This window comes from Anolis sagrei, chromosome 3 (assembly GCF_037176765.1).
Source record: "Anolis sagrei isolate rAnoSag1 chromosome 3, rAnoSag1.mat, whole genome shotgun sequence".
Taxonomy (NCBI): domain Eukaryota; kingdom Metazoa; phylum Chordata; class Lepidosauria; order Squamata; family Dactyloidae; genus Anolis; species Anolis sagrei.
In genome coordinates, this window is record NC_090023.1 from 141080553 (window position 1) to 141100671 (window position 20119).

A 20119-nucleotide genomic window follows, 5' to 3' on the forward strand; every position below is an offset into this window, starting at 1 on the left:
GCTTTAAAAGTAACAACCAGTATTTTAAATTTCACCCAGTAGCAAACTGGGAGCCAGTGGAGCTGCTGCAGCAAGCAAGTTGTTTGCTCCCTGTACAGTGCTCCGGTTAGTAACCTAGCAGCCGACCTTTGCAGCAGCTGAAGCTTCTGAGCACTCTTCAAAGGCAGCCCCACATAAAGCGCGTTGCAGTAGTTCAGTCAAGATGTAGCTAGGGAATACACTACCATGGCCAAATCTGGCGTCTCAAGGTACGTGCGCAGCTGGCACACAAGTTTTAATTGTGCAAAGGTGCTCCTGGCCACTGATGACACCTGGGGCACCCCCACGCTGTGTACCTTGCCTCAAGGGGGAGTGTAACCCCATCCAGCACAGGCTGTATCCCTATACCCTGAGCTGCCTTGCAACTGACCAAAAGCACCTCTGTCTTGTCAGGATTTAATTCTAATCTATTCACCCTCATCCAGTCTATTACAGTATATAGGTACCAGTTCAGGATGAGAACAGGATTCTTGGCTGGTTTTAAACAATATCTATATATAAATGTTGTTTTTAAAGGACTAAATAGTCTTGTAAACTGGTTATTTATTTATGTTTACATTATTATGCTATTTTGTTTTTAATAAGTGATATGTGATGATATGTGATTATTGCCTATGTTATATCATTGACTGTATTTGTTTGTTCTTACTGTAAGTCGCCTTAAGTCTCTTCGGCACAAGGGGGCAGGATATAAAAATATTATTTTGGTGGAAAGGGGTAATGAAGTTGGGTATCATCTGCATTAACTCCAAAACTCTGGATGATCTCTCCCAGTGATTTCATGTAGATATTAAATAGCATGGGTGACAGAATACCTGAAAGCAATGGATTCAAATAATCAGAAAGAAAATTCCAAGGAAACATTGGGGACCCTTCTACACAGCCATATAACCCAGAATATCAAGGCAGAAAATCCCACAATAGCTGCTTTGAATTGGGTTATCTAAGTCCACACTGCCATATATTCCAGCCCAAAGCAGGTATTTTGGGATTTCCTGCCTTGATATTCTGCATTACATGGCTGTGTAGATGGGCCCTGAGTCCACACTGTCATATATTTCAGTTCAATGCTGGTGTGGGATTTTATACAGCTGTGTGGAGGGGAATAAAAATGCGGATAGTGGGAATTGTTTTGACTATGGAATATGCTGCCGCCTCCAAGACAGTAGTCTCCTTCCTTGGAGGCTTTGAAGCACAGGCTGGGTGGCCATCTATTTATTTATTTACGACATTTATATGCCGCCCTTCTCACCCTGAAGGGGACTCAGAGTGGCTTACTATATACATACATTATATTATTACCATAGTACAATATCAGTGTTATATATTACTATATTACACTTACCCTATAATCCTTACATATCACCTGTCACATCAGCACTTGGTGTATTGTTTATTGCTTGTTGTTTAATTTTGCTTTAACTGCTTTAATTTTTTAAATTGCTTTAGGTTGTGTATTGTTATGTTGTGTTTGAGGCCTTGGCCTTTGTAAGCCGCATCGGGTCCTTCGGGAGATGCTAGCGGGGTACAAATAAAGGTAATAATAATAATAATAATATATTGATGTATTTTGTTATTGTGTGTTTATTATGCTGTATTATTTTGGGCTTGGCCTCATGTTAGCCGCCCCGAGTACCCTTTGGAGAGATGGTGGCGGGTTATGAATAAAGTGTATTATTATTATTATTATTATTACATTGTACTATACCATTATATTGTAATATTATTTGTAATATTACATGCAATAGAAAATATATAATTATAATATATTATTATTAGTATTATACTGTATTACATTATAATATTATAAATATTATATGTATATACAATATTCATCTATCATGGATGGTTTGTACTTTTCCTGTATGGCAGGGGGTTTGGTCTGGATGGCCCTTGGGGTCTCTTCCAACTTTATGATTCTACACACTATGGACCCTTCCACAGAGTCCTATATCCCAAAATATCAAGGCAAAAAATCCCACAATATCTGCTTTGAACTGGGTTAACAGAATCCACACTGCCATATATTCCAGTTCAAAGGAGATAATGTGGGGTTTTCTGCCTTGACATTCTGGGATATGGGGCTGTGTGGAAGGGCCCTCCAATATAGGAACAGCTATCCCACATCTGGTGAACTGAGCTTTTGTTCAGGAAATGTCAGGCCGTGAGGGAAGCGGGAAGTCGCCACTGTACTACATGATTCTGTTTCGGGAGAGATATAGTTTTGGCCAGCTGAGAGGGAAAACAAACCAAAAAGCAGGGAGACCCGTGTGGCAAGAATGGAAGCTCCCCTTCCTACCTGCACGGCGCCCGCGGGGTCTTTCTCGACGTCGCACTCCGTCAGCCTGCGGAGAAAAGCGAGAGTTAGGCCCGAACGCGGAGGAGGAGCGGGGTGAAGGGGTGGGGGGTTGAGGGCTCACCACGAGACTCCCATTCCTGCCGCCTCCGCCATCATGGCCCCGCCGAGGAAACTTCTAGAGCGCGAAGATTTTGTTTCTTTCCGCTGTCGCGCGCGCCCTGTGACGTTGGAAAAGGCGGTGCCGGCGCGGCCTTTATACGTCAGCAAGAGTCCTCTCGCGGAGGGCGGCGGAGGAGTCAACATTCGATGGGGGGCGGAGCCTCCACGGCAGAGGGCCCGCCTCCCGGCGTCAATCATCTTCCAAAACAAGAGGGAAGTTCAATGTACTGTATTGTCGAAGGCTTTCATGGCTGGAATCACTAGGTTCTTGTGGGTTTCTTCGGGCTATAGGGCCATGTTCTAGAGGCATTTCTCCTGACGTTTCGCCTGCATCTATGGCAAGCATCCTCAGAGGCAGTGAGGTCTGTTGGAATTAGGACAATGGGTTTATATATCTGTGGAATGGCTGGGGTGGGGCACAGAGCTCTCTGCTAACAGGTTGCTAACAGGTTGCTAACAGGAGCGGCACTCAGGGAGCATACTACTCTCTTGCACCAGCTCCACTGGCTGCCAGTTTGCAACCGGGCACAATTCAAAGTGCTGGCGTTAGCCTATAAAGCCCTAAACGGTTCTGGCACTACTTACCTCTCCAAACGCATCTCCTCCTATGAACCAACTAAGACATTAAGATCATCTGGGAGTATTTCCAGGTGGAATGCTCTAAGGATCAGAAGGTAGAACTGTTGCTTTCTTTTTCTGACTCTATAGTGGATTTTCCAGTGCAGGAAAATAAAGATGAAACAGGAGTGAAGTAATGAGGAAAAAGTACAAACAGAGGGGTGTATCTTCTGAAATCCCCTTAAATTTCTATGAACGACACATCGTAATCGTGAAACCATTAATAATCCATCAAAGGAAGGCAATACAGAATAGCTGAAGAAATGTTCAAAAGTTGTTGACACTACACAGTTAATAGCACTGTGATTTTATTTGAACAACCATGTTTCCCTCCTATGGATTTATGGGATTTGTAGTGTACAGGAGGGCATTTTCAATTCTCACCAGAATGCTCCAGACTTCAAAGCCCATGATTCCATAGGATGTTACCATGACAATTAAGGTGGAATATAGAACTTGCACTGCATAGTATGAATTAGGCCCTAAATGTTGCCTCCAGCCTGTGGAGATCTTAACAGTGGGTTTATGGTGAGATTAGGTGAGCCCCCACCTTAGAGAGTTTTAAGAAAAATCTCAAAACCTGGCTCTTCCACTGTGATTTTGGAGATTAACCATTAACTCATATGCCCATTAACCCTCAATATCCATTTTTAGTGCATATGAAGGTCCTTTTCGACCCCATCTTGGAAGAGTTCCTCCCTCATAAAAATAATCCACTCCACTGCTGTCTCACCTCCTGTTTTTTATCCTTAATATTTTATTCAGGACATGCGGCCCACTCATTGTTTTATGAATGATTTTATTGTAATTTTATATAGTTATGTTTTATGTTAATCATTGTGTTCTTGTTTATGTTTTTGATTTCATTTATTTTATTGCATTGGTGGGCTTGGCCTCATGTAAGCTGCCCCGAGTCCCCATTGGAGAGATGGTGGCAGGGAATAAATAAAGTTTATTATCATGATTTATTATTGCTATTTCAATTGTTGTGTGTGATAGAAGTAACTATTTCCATTTTCAGTTCGTTTCAAAATGTTAAAGGAGCAGCAAAGAAAACTTGTTGCTCTATCTTGGCACTGATTTAGGGAAATCCTAAATTAGGGACAGGACAACGATTATGTTGTCCAGTTACAATTATGCTGTATTTTCTCCATTGGCGGCTATCACATACACTGAAGACAGAACAAAGGTCTTCGGTGAGGAGAGTCCAGGTCTCTTGAGTTGTGCTACAAATGTCAACAAAATAAAGAGGTGTGCTCTGTTTCTCCATTTTCTGTAAGTATAGAAAGCAAGATGTCACATTCCTCAAGACCACTTCCTCTCTTCTGTAAAACTTGCTCACACGCAATCTGATAAAAGGCAGGTGCTGAAGTTCGTTCATACATGTGATAGCGGGAAGGATCCACAGGGCCAGTGTGAAAGAGAAGAATTACAGTTATGCTGTTGTCTGTAACTAGTTTCCTTGTAGGTAATGGGTGTAAACAAGACACATTTCGCAAGTAATCTAACTTACATGAACCAAGTAGTCCCTATATAAGAATCAAGTTCCCTTTCCGGTTGAATGAGTAACAATTTCTACTTAATTTCAAGTGTTACTTGTAAAGGGCTATTTTAGGCATTTCTCAGGAATCTTTCCAGCGTTACCCCATTCTCTTATCAATTCTAAGTGTTTCCCCTGAAAAACGGCACACGTTAAAGTAGTAATGGGTAGGAATACAAACTAACATCCTCATCATCCATCTCCTACACTAGTTGTTTTCATCATTAAAACAAGTTTTTGCCACATGTTACCTTTAAAACACAGTAAGACAAGATAAAGATTTCCCCTGACATGTCTAGTCATGTCTGACTCTGGGGAGTGGAGCTCATCTCCATTTCTAAGCCAAAGAGCGGGCATTGTCTGCAGACATCTCCAAGGTCATGTGGCCAGCATGACTGCATGGAGTGCCATTACTTTCCTGCAGAAGCGGTACCTATTGATCTACTCACATTTGCATGTTTTCGAACTACTAGTTTGGCAGAAGCTGGGGCTGATAGCAGAAGCTCACCCCATTCCCCGGATTTGAATCGCCAACTTTTCCGTCAGCAAGTTCAGCAGCTCAGCGGTTTAACTCGCTGCGTCACCAGGGGGCCCGAGAGTAAGACATAATTATTATTTTTAAAATGCTTCTAAAGCTTTACGCAGAACAACTAAAAGCAGAGATTGTGTCTAGCTGTGCTGCCAATCCTGGATTCTCAACTGTAGTTGTGAATCTTGGTTTTGGCTGATAAAATTCAGATTAAAGGTCAATAGACTTTCATTTTTTAAAAATCTATATCAAGAATTAAGTGCAAGAGAAAAGGGTTCTAATCTAGTTTTCTATCCATAGTGCTTGTTTTTTTGTTTTTGTTTTCTACATGCAGGCAATTTCCTTCATACTGCATGCAAGGACATTCAGTCATGAGGGGCATCGATAGCATAGAAGAATACAGATCAGCTACAGCTTGCTTACTTTGTGAGAACCAGATCTCAGTACTTTTCCTATACAAACATCAAGCTTTTCAGTGATGTAAATTGTTTTGATTAAATTTATTTATGTGGTCATGAACATTTATTTATGTGGTCATGAACAATATTAATTATGGGAGGAAATATTCTCTCATTTACAGTTTTATTGAAACTCTGTGTATGCATCTGTATACATGTTTTTTATCATTTCAGAAGTAAATTGAGAATATATTGCAAGTCACTTCTGGTGTGAGAGAATCGGCTGCCTACAGAGATGTTGCCCACGGGACACCCGGATATGTTACCATCCTGTGGGAGGCTTCTCTCATGTCCCCACATGAGAAGCTGGGGCTGACAGACAGGAGCTCACCCCATCTCACTGATTCAAACCACTGACCTTCAGGTCAGCAGTTCAGCCGGCACAAAGATTTAATCCATTGCGCCACTACGGCTCCTTATACACATATATAAGAATGGCCATACAGATGCTGTTGGGAATACAACTCCCAGACCTAGCCAGTATAGACATGGGTGAGGAATTATGGGAATTGCAGCAGAACAGCACCTGCAGGGCCACATGATTCCTTCCCCAGATGTTTATGCCCATCACAGACAACTTATCAAAACTTTTCATACCTGTTTATCAACCCAAACTCAGAACTTACCAATAGAGAAATTCAAATATTCAGCTTAGACTCACAAAAGTGTGAATGCTCAAATGATAGCAACCAGTTACACACACCAAAAACAGCACATAATTCATTGTAAAGGGTAGGGCTTTACATGCAGTTGAACATGTTCATTATTATTGCTACAGCTTATAAGACGTTCATATTAAAATTGATTGTCTTATGATTTTCTTTCTTCCCTGTGGAAATGAATCAATTCAGACAATGGTATACTGTTATTAGACCAAGTAGTGAGATTTATAAATGCATCACACTGTACAAACTGACACATCGCCATTGAAATGGGATTTTTCTTATCAAATTATTGTTGCACAGGCATCTTGCCAAAGCCATGATAAGCAGAAGGAAATTCACCATATCCAGTCTGCAAAAAGAATCCTGTTTCTCTTCTAATGAGCAACTAACATTTTAATTCAATTTGTGTTAAAAAAATATTACATGCACAGTTTAACTTGTAAGCAAAATTATACTCAGCTTCACAATTCATTGAGAGGAATGTTCCACAAATAATCAAAGGGTGCCAACCTGAGAAAACATGCGTAGCCCTGATCATTTTTATTTTACTTCTGGGCCACTTGCCACAAATAATTTGTGTAAAAGCTAGAAGCATATTAAAGCAAATCCCAGCAGCATCATTTTCACTTAGTGCACATGGTTGAAGAATGCAGACATGAAAAAAATAGCTAGTTGCTGACTTCAGCCCCAGCAAATATAGCTGCCTAAGAGACTGTAAAATATCTGTGTTCTTGCTCAGCACTGTCAAAACCAATGATAAAACATAAAGTGAAACAATTTATCCACAGTTGACATCTTATTTGTATATTTAAAAACCACTAATGCTAATTGGAATTCTCATGCCACATGAAAATGTCACAACAGTGGTACTCAAGAGCAAATAAACATCAAAACAAAACCACCCTTTCTATTACTTCTCTATGATAAGGTGCTTAAGAGCTGTAAAAGATCCCAACAGCTATCCAGTCAATTCCCTGCCATGTCGGAAAGGCACAATCAAAGCATCCCCCGACAGATGGCCACCCAGCCACTGTTTAAAAGTTTCCAAAGAAGGAAAATCCACTGAACTCTGAGGCAAAAGTTCCACTTTTGAACAGCTCTCATGGTCAGGAAGTGCAGTGAGATATCCCTGTGAAATTGCAGGCGCAATATTTTGGACAAAAAGAATATACACAACGAGAGCTTAAGACAACTAGATACCAGGAGAAATACACACAATGAGGAGAAAGGGAATACAAATCACAGAAGGACTTTATTGTAAATTTCTCAAAGTGCCTTTAGACTCTCGAAGAAACATTTTATTTAAATACACCCTCCTTTCCATGATTAAATTTTCTATTGTGGGGCTGTCCAGATATTGTTAAATATATGTTTAGATTTTAATTCAAGGTGGAAGTATTATATCTTCTGTCATCATTTCCTTGTTGTGGATTTAATGATTGAATCACTGCTCCTAAAATGCTTAATGCTCGACAATGTTCTTACCATCCCCTGCTTGTCCTTCAGTCTTGTTGATAAGCACAGTGTTTGAGCTTTTGATATGGAACATGAAGTTAGTTATGTACTATACACTCCTACTTCTGTGCAGTTCCATCAATTATACTGGGATGATAGAGGGCTTAAACCTGTTCCTACTTCTGACATTTTTGAGAATCCTGCCAGCGCCCTATGCCAGCATAACCACCCCAGAGCAAGCAGTGACAATAGAGGAAAAAGCCACGGCTGCAGCAGCCATGAAAGAAGTAAAATACTGGAGAAAAAGGCTACTCAGAGTCAGCCGTTCACTGCCATAGCTGTACAGCCCTGGAACAAGTGAAACCACTGGGGCAGCGTAACTACAAACTACCTGTAACCTGGTGTGTCTAAATCAGTGTTTCTCAACCTGGGGGTCGGGACCCATGGGGAGGGTCGCAAGAAGGTGTCAGAAGGGTCACCGAAGACCATCAGAAAACACAGTATTTTCTATTGGTCATGGCCATTTTGTGTGGGAAGTTTGGCCAATTCTGTCCTTGGTGGGGTTCAGAATGTTCTTTGATTGTAGATGAACTATAAATCCCAACAACTACAATTCCCAAATGTCAAGGTCTATTTTCCCCAAACTCCACTAGTGTTCACATTTGGGCATTTTGAGTATTCGTGCCAAGTTTGGTCCGGATCCATCATAGTTTGAATCCACAGTGTTCTCTGGATGTAGATGAACTACAATTCTAAAACTAAAGGTCAGTGCCCACCAAACCCTTCCTGTATTTTCTGTTGGTCATGGGAGTTCTGTGTGTCAAGTTTGGTTCAATTCCATAGTTGGTGGAAGTCAGAATACTCTTTGATTGTAGGTGAACTATTAATCCCAGAAACTACAACTCGCAAATTATAAAATCAACCCCCCCCCCCCCCCAAACTCCACCAGTATTCAGATTTGGGTGTGTTGGGTATTTGTGCCAAATTTCATCCAGTGAATGAAAATACATCCTGCATATCAGATATTTACATTACGATTCATAAAAGTAGCAAAATTACAGTTATGAAGTAGCAACGAAAATAGTTGTATGCTTTGGGTTCACCACAACGTGAGGAACTGTATTTAAGGGGTCACAGTATTAGAAAGGTTAAGAAACACAGTCATCTAGATAGTTCTGATAAACCATTTTCTATCCATTGTAGCTCCTTTACACACACACACAAACTGGCTTGCAGGAAGAAAGTTAAGGTAAGATACTGAGTATTAAATTCACCCTGTGTGTAGGCATGAAGAGCATGTTGAAGAACCTATTAGATTAATGCTGCATTGTACTGATCCGAACATTTCTGTGAGGCAGACAGATCAGGCGAGAGAAATGTCTGTACAACCCCAAAGCATATTAACCTATATTGTACAGAGCAAAAAACTATTCGCCAATTAAGGCCGGTGACATCTTGACTCTGATAAATGTTTAATCATTCAAGTTAGCCTTTTTCTGTGTATATCATTTCTGAAATGGGCATAATCTGTGTAAATGTTCAAAATCCCCTTTAGGGACTTTGTAGCCCTATTTTTCCTTGAAACAAGAATTCTTTTCATATTTGTAGGGTCAGTAGGTAGCTATGTCTAAGGATTTCTCTTATCCCTAAATCATGGCTGCTAGATTTCTAGATATCTGCAATTCTCAGTTTTGACATCATATGACTCTGTTTTTTGAAACTGAGTATAGCCCAACCTTCATTGTTCAGCCCTTTTCTTCTCTTTTGCCCAAGTATCACTGATGATCATAACATATTCCTGAAAGCTTACTGACCTTCTGAATTATCTGTTTCAGAGCCCCATCATTTAGTAGTGGTAGGTCTCTGTCACTCTTTCTTCATATACCGTATATACTTGAGTATAAGCCGTGGCGCCTAATTTTACCACAGAAAACTGGGGGGGGGGGGGGGGACTGGAAAACTGGAAAAACGTATTGACTCGAGTATAAGCCAAGAGTGGGAAATGCAGCAGCTACTGGTAAATTTCAAAATAAAAAGATACCAATAAAATTACAATAGAAATAATAATTGTAATAATAATAGAGTAAAATAATGCATAACTTTGACTCAAGTATAAGCAGAGGGGGGCTTTTTGAGCCTATAAAAGGACTGAAAAACTTGGCTTATACTCGAGTATACATGATAATACTCATCAACAAAATAATAAGACAATACGTTTTTTGGGCAACTGATCTTTGAGGGCCAAATTTATTTCTTTATAAATCTATTTGATGGTCACACTGGCAAAGGCACTACATCATCTGCTGCTTGCGGTTAAGTTATAGAGAGAATGTTACACTGACTTGTTTAACTAGACCCTGCAATACTGATCAATTTTAAACATCCTTTTCCTGCCAAGCCAAACCCATATATCCACAGACAAAAATATACAATGATGTTGTATTTGATTTATTTTCATAATAAACCAATTAAAATACAAAAAAGGCAAAGGGGTCCAAAAGAGTCCCACAATTTAAAATTTTCTTTTAAATACAAATTCACTTTGTAATATACGAATAGATATAACATTAGAGCTCTAAACATAATGATCTTATCTTTATCTATAAAATATTGCTCTGTGGAAAGAACATTTTTATGAAAACCTCTTTGAGAATTTAAATTACATATTTACAATAGAAAAGTACTTTTATAGAAACATTTCAATTGCAAAATACTTGTGCAAGTCCCATATACTTATTTTTTTCACCTCCTTACAAAAATAGCAGAAAATCATATTTTCTTTTTTATGCTTCGGGATTAGAGTGGTGTGAAAATAATTTTACCTGTTGTGACAACTTCCATTTTGATAAAAATGTATATTTAATCTATCCATAAAATGAAAACAAAAAGTATCTAGTAAATAAAATGTATAAATGGTAAATATCTTCTTGATAAAGGGAGTCTTCTTATTTTGCACAATCTCTGGGACAAAATACAATAGAAACAAATTAACATTTGCTTACTGTGTACACAAACCAAAACTTTCTTAATTCACTGGCATAAATCAGATCTTTGAAATTTGCTGTGAGAATCAAACACATGGAATGAGAAGTGTGATAATTAACTCTTGCTTCAAAGCGTTGATTACAGTACTGGTTACAAGACAGACAAATAATGCATGAAGTGTAGGAAATTTAAGAGCTGGACAGTGATCTAATAAAGATAAGCTGCATGTTCCTTTATACTTGCATTTTGAAACATCCATATATTATTTAACAAAGAGAAAAAAATGAAATCAAATCTATAGTATTACCTTCTAAAATTAATTTCAGAAATTAAAGTATCTTCATAATATCTGCTTTGGAATCAAATGATATATACAAAACTGAAGAAGTCCCATCACATTAAGGAAAACTGCCATACATGGAAGTTAATTTACTTCTGTTTCACTCGTATGTGCTTGGCTCCAACTGTTCGCTTTCTTGTTTAATATGCAAAGTTGACGGAAATCCATTTGCACTGGATACCATCACCATGAAAGGCTGCTGTTGGAAACTTTGCTCTGAGAGTCTGCATTCCTCTACTGTGCCATCCTCTGCCTCCGGTTTGATCAGCCCTTGAATAACAGTCGGTTTAGTTTCTGGCGCCTTAATGACCGAAGTGATCACAGTGTTGGATGGCTGGGCAACCACCTGTGAGCTGCTGGGAGTAAAAGTTACAACCGGAGTAGAGCTGTTGAAAGATGGAGAGGATGCTGCCACATTGACTGTTCCATTGCAAATTGTCTGCATGTTGCTGGTGAGAACCTGGTGAACCTGAGCCGGGCTGAAAACAATGGAGGAAGGAGGAGAGACGGGTTTCGGAGACTGAAGCATGACGTTCTCTTTAAGCACGGTCATGGACTGTGAAGTCGGGATGGCTTGCAGAATAAACTTTTGGGGTGTTGCTGCTGATGACGGATCCGTGCTGGCGATCACTGTGGTCAGAGGCAGTGTCTGGAGTGTTACAGTGTGCAGCTGCTGGTTCCCAGGAGATACAACTACTGGAACTTGCCCTGGAGCCTGGATGGTCCTATCAAAACAGGCAAAAAGAATTAGATTTGTCTAATCAACATCATTAAATGCCCACCCCACCTCAAATATAACCCATTGCTAATAGGTTTAAATCCACCTGATAGTGACATTGCATTTAATGTGGAAAAGGAATGCTTATCCCTCTGGTTATCTAAGGACTTAAAATACCAAAACATATTTATTTTCTGATTAAACATTAATATGTTCGGAATAAGAAGAAAGGATTAATATAGCTGTTGGAAATCTGGCCACTGGGAAGGACCAAGGCATTATGCATACCAGACACACCTTATAAAATTTAAGTTTGACACATAAAAAACCTAGTAGTAAAAAAAAAATCAAGAAATAACATTCCACTGGCACAGTGGTTCTTGACCTTCCTAGTGGTTCTCAACCTTTTTTCTAGAATAGAGTAAGGATCTCATCAGATGGGTGTCGGGTTCCATTCCCATGCACTCCAGAAAGTCCCGCTAAGGCAGTGTTTCTCAACCTTCCTAATGCCGCCACCCCTTAATACAGTTGCTCATGTTGTGGTGACCCCCAACCATAAAATTATTTTTGTTGCAACTTCAGAACTGTAATTTTGCTACGGTTATAAATTTTGCTACTGTAATGTAAATACCTGACGCGCAGGATATATTTTCATTCACTGGACTAAATTTGACACAAATACCTGATATGTCCAAATTTAAATACTGGTGGGGGTGTGTGTGTGATTTTGTCATTTGGGAGTTTAGTTGCTGGGATTTATAGTTCATTTACAATCAAAGAGCATTTTGAACTCTACCAATTATGAAATTGAACCATACTTGGAACGCAGAACTCCCATGACCAACAGAAAACACTGAAAGGGTTTGGTGGCCATTGACCTTGAGTTTTGGAGTTGTAGTTCGCCTACATCCAGAGAGCACTGTGGACTCAAACCATGATGGATCTGGACCAAACTTGGCATGAATCTCAATATGCTCAAATGGGAACACTGATGGAGTTTGAGGAAAATAAATTGATATCTGGGAGTTCTAGTTTCTGGGATGTATAGTTCACCTACAATCAAATAGCATTCTGAACCTCACCAACAAGAGAGTTGGGCCAAACTTCCCACACAGAACCCCCCTGACCAACAGAAAATATTTTTAAACTATCCAGTGTGAGGGGCTGGCAAGCTTTCCCCGCAATGTCACATTCTTCAATAGCCACAGCGCAGTTGGGATAGATCTGTCTACTCTTTTGTTTTCTTCTTCGATGGATTTCAAATTTCACATCTGTCTTCCTAACACAGAACCAGTATAGCAGAGAAGCAGTCCTGATTTGAATATTTTTTCTCCACCCTTCAGTCTTGTAGACATGTTCAGGTCTGTTTGTTTTCTGAATCATTTTTTTCTGCAGAGCCCTCTTCCATTCACATTGGAACTGTACACACAACTTATTCAGAATTAACCTCCAATTAGTTCAATGGGCTTAATCTTAAGTAAATTATTTTACTTAAGGCTATTGCAATTTATTATGACAACTATTTTCCCCCAATAACTAATAACTTGGTCTGTTTTAAGTGAATTTCATTTCATTTATCTTCTGGAACGAAAGGTATTGTACATTTTCCTCAATCCTACTTTTAGCCTAATAAAAACCCTGTAAAGTAGATTAGGCCAAGGGCCTTGTTGGCTCAAAGGAACCACATGAATTTTATGGGGAAACTGGGCTAAAGTGGAGAGCATGAGGACAGGGTTCATGCACTAACCATGGATCGGACAAAAAGTGGAAATCTGAGCTGGCGATAATGAAGACATTCGAATTTACAAATTGCATTACATAATACTGTATTTGATAATCATGCTACCGGCGCTTGCACACACAGTAATTATCTTTTGATGCAAGCCATGCTTTTCTAAATTCAGTACATATATTTCAAAGATGTTTCACTTCAAATAGTTTCTTGAGTTCTTCCTAACTGGTAATTTTCCTCTTTTTATCTGGATACGCCCTTTTGGCACTAGGATACTGTTTGTCCACAACTGTTCTCATTTGCATCTGTATTAGAGGATATGCAATGGTTTCTGTATTTCATTTGCATATTAATTAAGGTTAGTGCATTTAATATTCATTGTTTTGAGCTGTTATGCATCCACCTACATTGCAATTTCGAAGTCATCACACAATTCTCTTCCTACATAGGGATGGCTTTTTGTCAGGTATGCAGTCACTTGCACTATCCATCTTTTCTATCACTATGATGCTGTTCTAGTTTCAGACAGTTGTTTTGGTAAGATAATCAGAGACTATTTATTGTGAAAATTTCAGATATTTTTCTCGAAGTATCTATTCTATAGGGCCTACTGGTGGCACAGCGGGTTAAACCGCTGAGCTGTTGAACTTGCTGACTGAAAGGTCAGTGGTTCAAATCCAGGGAATGGGGTGAACTCCCACTGTTAGCCCCAGTTTCAGCCAACCTAGCAGTTTGAGAAAATGCAAATGTGAGTAGATCAATAGTTACCACTTCTGTGGGAAGGTAACGGCACTCCATGCAGTCATGCCGGTCACATGACCTTGGAGGTGTCTACGGACAACGCCGGCTCTTTGGCTTAGAAATGGAGACGAGCACCACCTCCAGAGTCCGACATGACTAGACTTAATGTCAGGGGGAAACCTTTAACTTTAATCTATTGAACTCTATTCCACAGCGCCCTTTCCCAGAAGTCAAAATCACAAGCATTAGCATCTATTTCACAGACTGTTCTTGCCCTTAAAGTGTACAAAACAACCATTGTGCTGTCAAAGGTTGAAAAAGGTGCCCTGCTCAAAAACGTCGTTATTCATTTATCTTGAGCACATCTGTTTGCACACAGACTATCTTATGCATGTAAACAGTGCTAGAGGAGTGAAATAAAATAAACCAAAAAAAGTTAAATAGGACCAATTAAGCAATTTGTATAATAAGCAATTAAAATTATTAATGTATAAGTGCTTGTAAATTTGTTCTCAACAGAAAAATAAAGGCCTATCCTGACAGGTATAAAAACAAATATACCCAGAGGCAACTGCTATAAAAAAGAAGGGAAAGCAGTATAAAAATTCTCTTTTCCTGTATTGATCAATACATACAACAGAGCAAGGGACATGAAGCAGCATGTTGCTGCTTATAGTCTGTCAGTTAAATGAGTACCTTTGCACTCATTTTGTCAGAACACAGTAAGATAAAGGCTGACAGGTTCCTAAGTAATTAGCTGAGTAGCTTATCTGTACAATTCTCCTTATTTAGGACATGAAGGGCAATTAATAAGGGAACTAGGAATGTGCCAAGATCCCAGCAGCTGTGATCCCAAACAGTGCCACATGGCCTGCCAAAAGGATTGTGCAGTGATCGATTGAAAGTGATGGTCCATTGATAGGTCCCCTGATCCATGGGCTACCTGACTCCTGATTAATTTCCAGGGGGAAAGGAAACAAATATAGCCAAAGGGAACTAATGTGGGAAGAGCTCATTGCCTGTCCTACATGTTAGGATGCTTGGGAAGAAGTGATAATGCTGCAGCATATCACTTATGTACAAGGGTATTTTGTCTATCACTAGCAGATTAAACTTTCAAATTTATTCCATAATCATATCATGTGTCACCTCTAGAATGGATTACTGCAATGCGCTCTACGTGGGGCTGCCCTTGAAGACGGCTCGGAAACTTCAATTGGTCCAGCGGGCAGCAGCCAGGATGCTAACCGGGGCTCATTATCAGGAGAGGTCTACCCCTCTGTTTAAGGAGCTCCACTGGCTGCCCTTCATTTTCCGAGCCCAATTCAAGGTGCAGGTGCTTACCTACAAAGCCCTAAACGGTTCGGGACCACCCTACCTGCGTGACCGCATCACCATCTACGAACCCACGCGCTCGTTACGGTCATCCGGAGAGGCCCTGCTCGTGATCCCACCCACGTCGCAAGCGCGCTTGGTGGGGACGCGGGACAGGGCCTTTTCTGTGGCGGCCCCCAGACTTTGGAACGCCCTCCCAAAAGATCTCAGACAGGCCCCCACTCTAGCCGTTTTCAGAAGGAATCTAAAAACTTGGCTGTTCCGTTGTGCCTTCCCAGACTAGGAATCCCCTCCCAAGTCCTAGTAGCACCTTAGCATAAAAATGTGTCGCTGCACACCGCACTTTCAACCTTACGTGCCTCCTACCATTTCAGCACTTTTAACCCTGTACCCCAGTGCGCCAGCCGAACCAGTTTTAATAATGTCCTTGATGTCCTGTTCATTGTCGTTATTTGCTATTTGTTGATTTGCTTAGTTATTGTGGAGTTATTTTATTTTGTTTATTGTTTGATTTGCTTGTTATTGTGATGTTACATTCTATATTGTATTGTGTCTTGTGGCTTCGGCCTGTGTAAGCCGCATCGAGTCCTCCGGGAGATGCTAGCGGGGTACAAATAAAGTTAATAAATAAATAATAAATAATAAATGTGTGCAAGCTGTTAACAGATCCAAAAGCCCTTTGGAAACACAGGAACCACAGAAAATTGAGCCATTAGTTCATCTGTCAGCAAGATATTTAAATTTCACCCAACCATTTATTTTGACACAATCAATCTGCTATTAGAACCCCTTAAAATCCTACCAGAAATAATGATCTGGCTGCATATCAAAATGAGTCGGGGTGAACATTTAAAACATGTGATTAGGGCCTAAATACCCTAAAGGCACCAGATTCTGCCTTGGAAGCTAAGCACGGCCAGCCCTGTTCAATACTTGGATGGGAGACTGCCAATGAAATATAGGTGCTGTAGCCTATATTTCAGAGGAAGGACCTGGCCAAACCACCACTTGAGCAATTCCTTGCCTAAGAAAACCCTATGAAATGTAGGTGGTCACTGTAAACCAACAGGTAACTTGAAGGCATGCGGTATTACATTACAAAAAATTGTTGTGCTACATTTGACCCAACAATGTTAACTTAAATCTTCCTCAGAGAAGAAAAAAGGAGAAAAATGAAGCAGGAAAAAAACAAAAACAAAATGCCTAGATGAAATATTGGATACATAGAAAATAATAGAAAGGTTTTAAAGGTGCCTCAATACTCTAATAGGGTAAGAGGGTTTCCCCTGCCCAAGGGAAATTATAAACGAGCCATCAGCAAAGCATGTTTACACCAGGAAAGCGTCAGCTCCTATGTCAATATAAAGCCAACATGAAGCAGAATTAATCTCCTAGATTAATTTCTGCCTCAGCCAAATGCACAGCTGCACTTGCTGTGTAACAGGGTTTTGTGGTTGGCTTTCTTCAAACAGGAATTTACAGAAACTTAAAAAATAATACCTACTCGAGAAACGCTGACATGGTATAACCTCAAAAAACCCACCCTGTATTTATGATACAGACAGATGGTATAATTATTTTTCTTGTTCTGTTTTTTAAAGGTTTCTGGAAATAAAATGAACCACATTACTTTAGGTATTGTGTTTCATTCCTGCCCATTCCTATTAGTGGGGTTAAATTGGAACCTGGATGGCTCAGTTATTATTTTTTTTTCAAATTAAAAGTAGAAATTAAATTGGAGGCCACATGGGACACCTTCTCGTGGTACAATTGCAGCCCATGGCAGGCACAAATCCCATTCTTGTAATACAAACAATCACTATATTCACCTCAATAGATATTTATTTAAAATGCATGATGTAGTATATTCATGTATATAATACTACCAGTGGTACTAGAAAGTCACATCAACGTCATCTGATCTGTCATTTCAGCCCTTTGTCACTCTCCCCCCAGGTTCCTCCCTTGCCCTCCTTCATATTAGCTTAAACCCCTTCCTGTCTCATCCTTTCCATTTGCTTCCTGCCTGCCCAGACCCTGGAATACTCTCGGACCAACACAGATGTGTGCAGAGCCATCATCTAATATAACTCAATTCCATCGACTGCTGGACACTGGAATAATCTGAAACACTCTGTGCATGTGATAACTAAAAAATGAAGACTGTTTTCTGTTTCTGGCTGCCTTTGGATCTATGCTTTTGGTTGCCCCCCATTAAGTAAGTATAAAGAAGGAACATCATTTTCAATGTATTGTCTAAGACTTTCATGGCCGGAATCACTAGGGTGTTTTTGTTGTTTTTTGGCTGTATCGCCATGTTCTGGCAGCATTTTCTCCTGGCATTTTGCCTGCATCTGTGACTGGCATCTTCAGAGGACCTCAGGAGAAAATGCTGCTAGAACATGGGCCATACAACCCAAAAATCACACAACACCCCAACATTATTTTCATCACCCAAAATTTTGTTTGATAGCTAAATAAATATCATAACCACAATGATTTTTGGCAAGTTAATATCAGTTTTCTCACCCATTAATTGGTAGCTGGACTTTAGTCTCCAAAGTTGTTGATGAGCTAATAAATCATCTTATCGCTCTATTTTAACGACAAAATCCAAGTTTTCTTTTTTTTTGTTCGATTTCAATAGCAATTGGGGCACCCTACCAAATTGACAAATTACATGTTTTTAGATCAATAATAAGGGCTCTTATAGCTGGTATATTCCCATGACTCAAACTTTACTTAACAGAGGTGTGTATGTACGCATGCACAAATACACTGTCTTCTTCCCTTCCTTTGCTCCACAAATCTAGGCTAATGATCTCTTTTGTAATGCTTTGTCGACTTGCTGAACCTTGTTATGAGATTCTGTCTAGCTACTTTTTTACAACAAGGAATAGCATGTTTATTGCAATTATGCTTCCTGAAATGTATTGAATGTTTCAGTAAGTCAGGGTGAGGAATAGCTGTTGATACTAAGATATTATAAACAGCCAGGTGCTTAATTCATACCTTGCATCCTCTTACCCTCTTTCTCCCTCTGCAAGAACATCACCACACGAGGCAATTGAAAAAAAAATGCAGGTTCAGTGCAAATGAAAAGTCAGAGGTTTTTATTTGTGGCATTTACTTTGTTTCTGGAGAATGCAGAATAAAAGAATATTGGTTTTTAAATTTTATACATTTGCTCCTCAAGTTTTTTTAAAAAACACTATAATGGTGGCTAATGGTGGCTGTGGAACACCCTTCCCGTGGACATCAGGCTAGCCCCCTCCCTGTTGATATTCCGCAGGAAGTTAAAGACCTGGCTATTTAAGAAGGCATTTGACCAAGAAGTGCAATGACTGGTAATTTTACCATAGGAATGGAACAACGGAAATGATATCGGATTGTGGGTTGACGATGAGACGATTCGGAATGTAGTAGAAATTTTGTAGTAATGTTGATGTTTTGATAAGATGTTTTTCTGATAATGATGAATTGTAGATTATTTTGCACTATGTTTTGTAATTTGCACTTGTTTTTTCATGTTGCACACCGCAATGAGTCGCCCTTGGGCTGAGAATTGCGGTATATAAGCGCAGTAAATAAATAAATAATAAATAAATAAATGAAAAACCCATAATCAGTTCTCCCTCCACAATTATTTTTTTCCTTGATGACAGAGTTCTGATTCTTTTCTGTCCTGATTTTCAGTATCTTTCCCTATGTTTTTAACACAACCATTTCTCCTAGTTTTTAATTTGTAAACCTAAGATGAAGGCAAGGGTAGAGCTCCTATCAATAATTCTTTCCAAGAAAACCCTCTGCATTTCCTCATAAGGAAATCTGGGTGGGATGGATTGCAGGAGGCTGCAGATCACTATGTGAGAATCTGCTCAGATGTCATCATGCCCAAGATCAGTCAGGAATGTTCGCCAGCTTATTGCAACCTCTGCTGACTGCTTCTGGATCCTGGAGGTTGATCTCCATGAGCATCATTAAAGATTTATTTATTTATTTATTTCAAACATTTGTACCCTGCTCTTCTCAACCCCCAGAGGGGGACTCAGGGTGGCTTAAATCCGGCACAATTCGATGCCACTACATATAAATAATACATACATAATACATATTAAAAAACAGTAAATTGATTTAAAATTAGTTTTAAAATAAAAACTACATTAATGAAAAATGCAATAATACTGGCTGTCTAGCCTTATGTAGAAACAAATTCAGCAAGCACAACACAATCGGAAGCCTATCCATAGTCCATTTTCCATAACATTATGTGCAGAAGTCATTGATACTATGTATGTGTTTAACTGTTAGAGTATATATTTGTGTTTGTAACAGTAGCTAAAACTAGAGTTATTTGGTTTCAATCCACAGTGAGCGTTGCCAAGGAGACCAGGCAGGCTAGCTCAGGAGAGTGAGCAGTGGGCGGAGCCAAGCTGGAAAAGTTATAGGCGTCTTTGGAAAAAGGCAGTGAGTGTGTGAGAGTGTGGAGACTTGAAAAGCCTGGGA

The 20119-nt window shown here is 39.7% G+C and overlaps 2 protein-coding genes and 1 long non-coding RNA gene across 10 annotated transcripts in view; 1 reads left to right on the forward strand and 2 right to left on the reverse strand.

Annotated features, from left to right (window-relative positions):
- The window catches only part of SUGT1 (SGT1 homolog, MIS12 kinetochore complex assembly cochaperone), a 29356-nt gene extending 26654 nt beyond the window's left edge, over positions 1 to 2702 (reverse strand). For all 4 annotated transcript variants that reach the window (XM_067466917.1, XM_067466916.1, XM_060769374.2 and 1 more), the window contains exons 1-2: positions 2460 to 2702; positions 2339 to 2384 (exon numbers count right to left, since the gene is read on the reverse strand). In XM_067466917.1, coding sequence (XP_067323018.1) covers positions 2339 to 2384; positions 2460 to 2695 — 282 coding nt within the window. In that variant the 5' untranslated portion in view covers positions 2696 to 2702. The remainder of the gene's footprint in view (positions 1 to 2338; positions 2385 to 2459) is intronic.
- A 1575-nt stretch (positions 2703 to 4277) lies between these two features.
- Positions 4278 to 6555, forward strand: LOC137096744 (uncharacterized). Its single transcript, XR_010909705.1, has 3 exons — positions 4278 to 4390; positions 5519 to 5610; positions 5817 to 6555. It is a non-coding gene; the product is annotated as an uncharacterized lncRNA (long non-coding RNA).
- Positions 6556 to 10194: 3639 nt separating this feature from the next.
- Positions 10195 to 20119, reverse strand: part of ELF1 (E74 like ETS transcription factor 1) — an 81708-nt gene continuing 71783 nt past the window's right edge. For all 5 annotated transcript variants that reach the window (XM_060769361.2, XM_060769365.2, XM_060769362.2 and 2 more), the window contains one exon: positions 10195 to 11812. In XM_060769361.2, the coding sequence (XP_060625344.2) occupies positions 11188 to 11812 (625 nt within the window). In that variant the 3' untranslated portion in view covers positions 10195 to 11187. The remainder of the gene's footprint in view (positions 11813 to 20119) is intronic.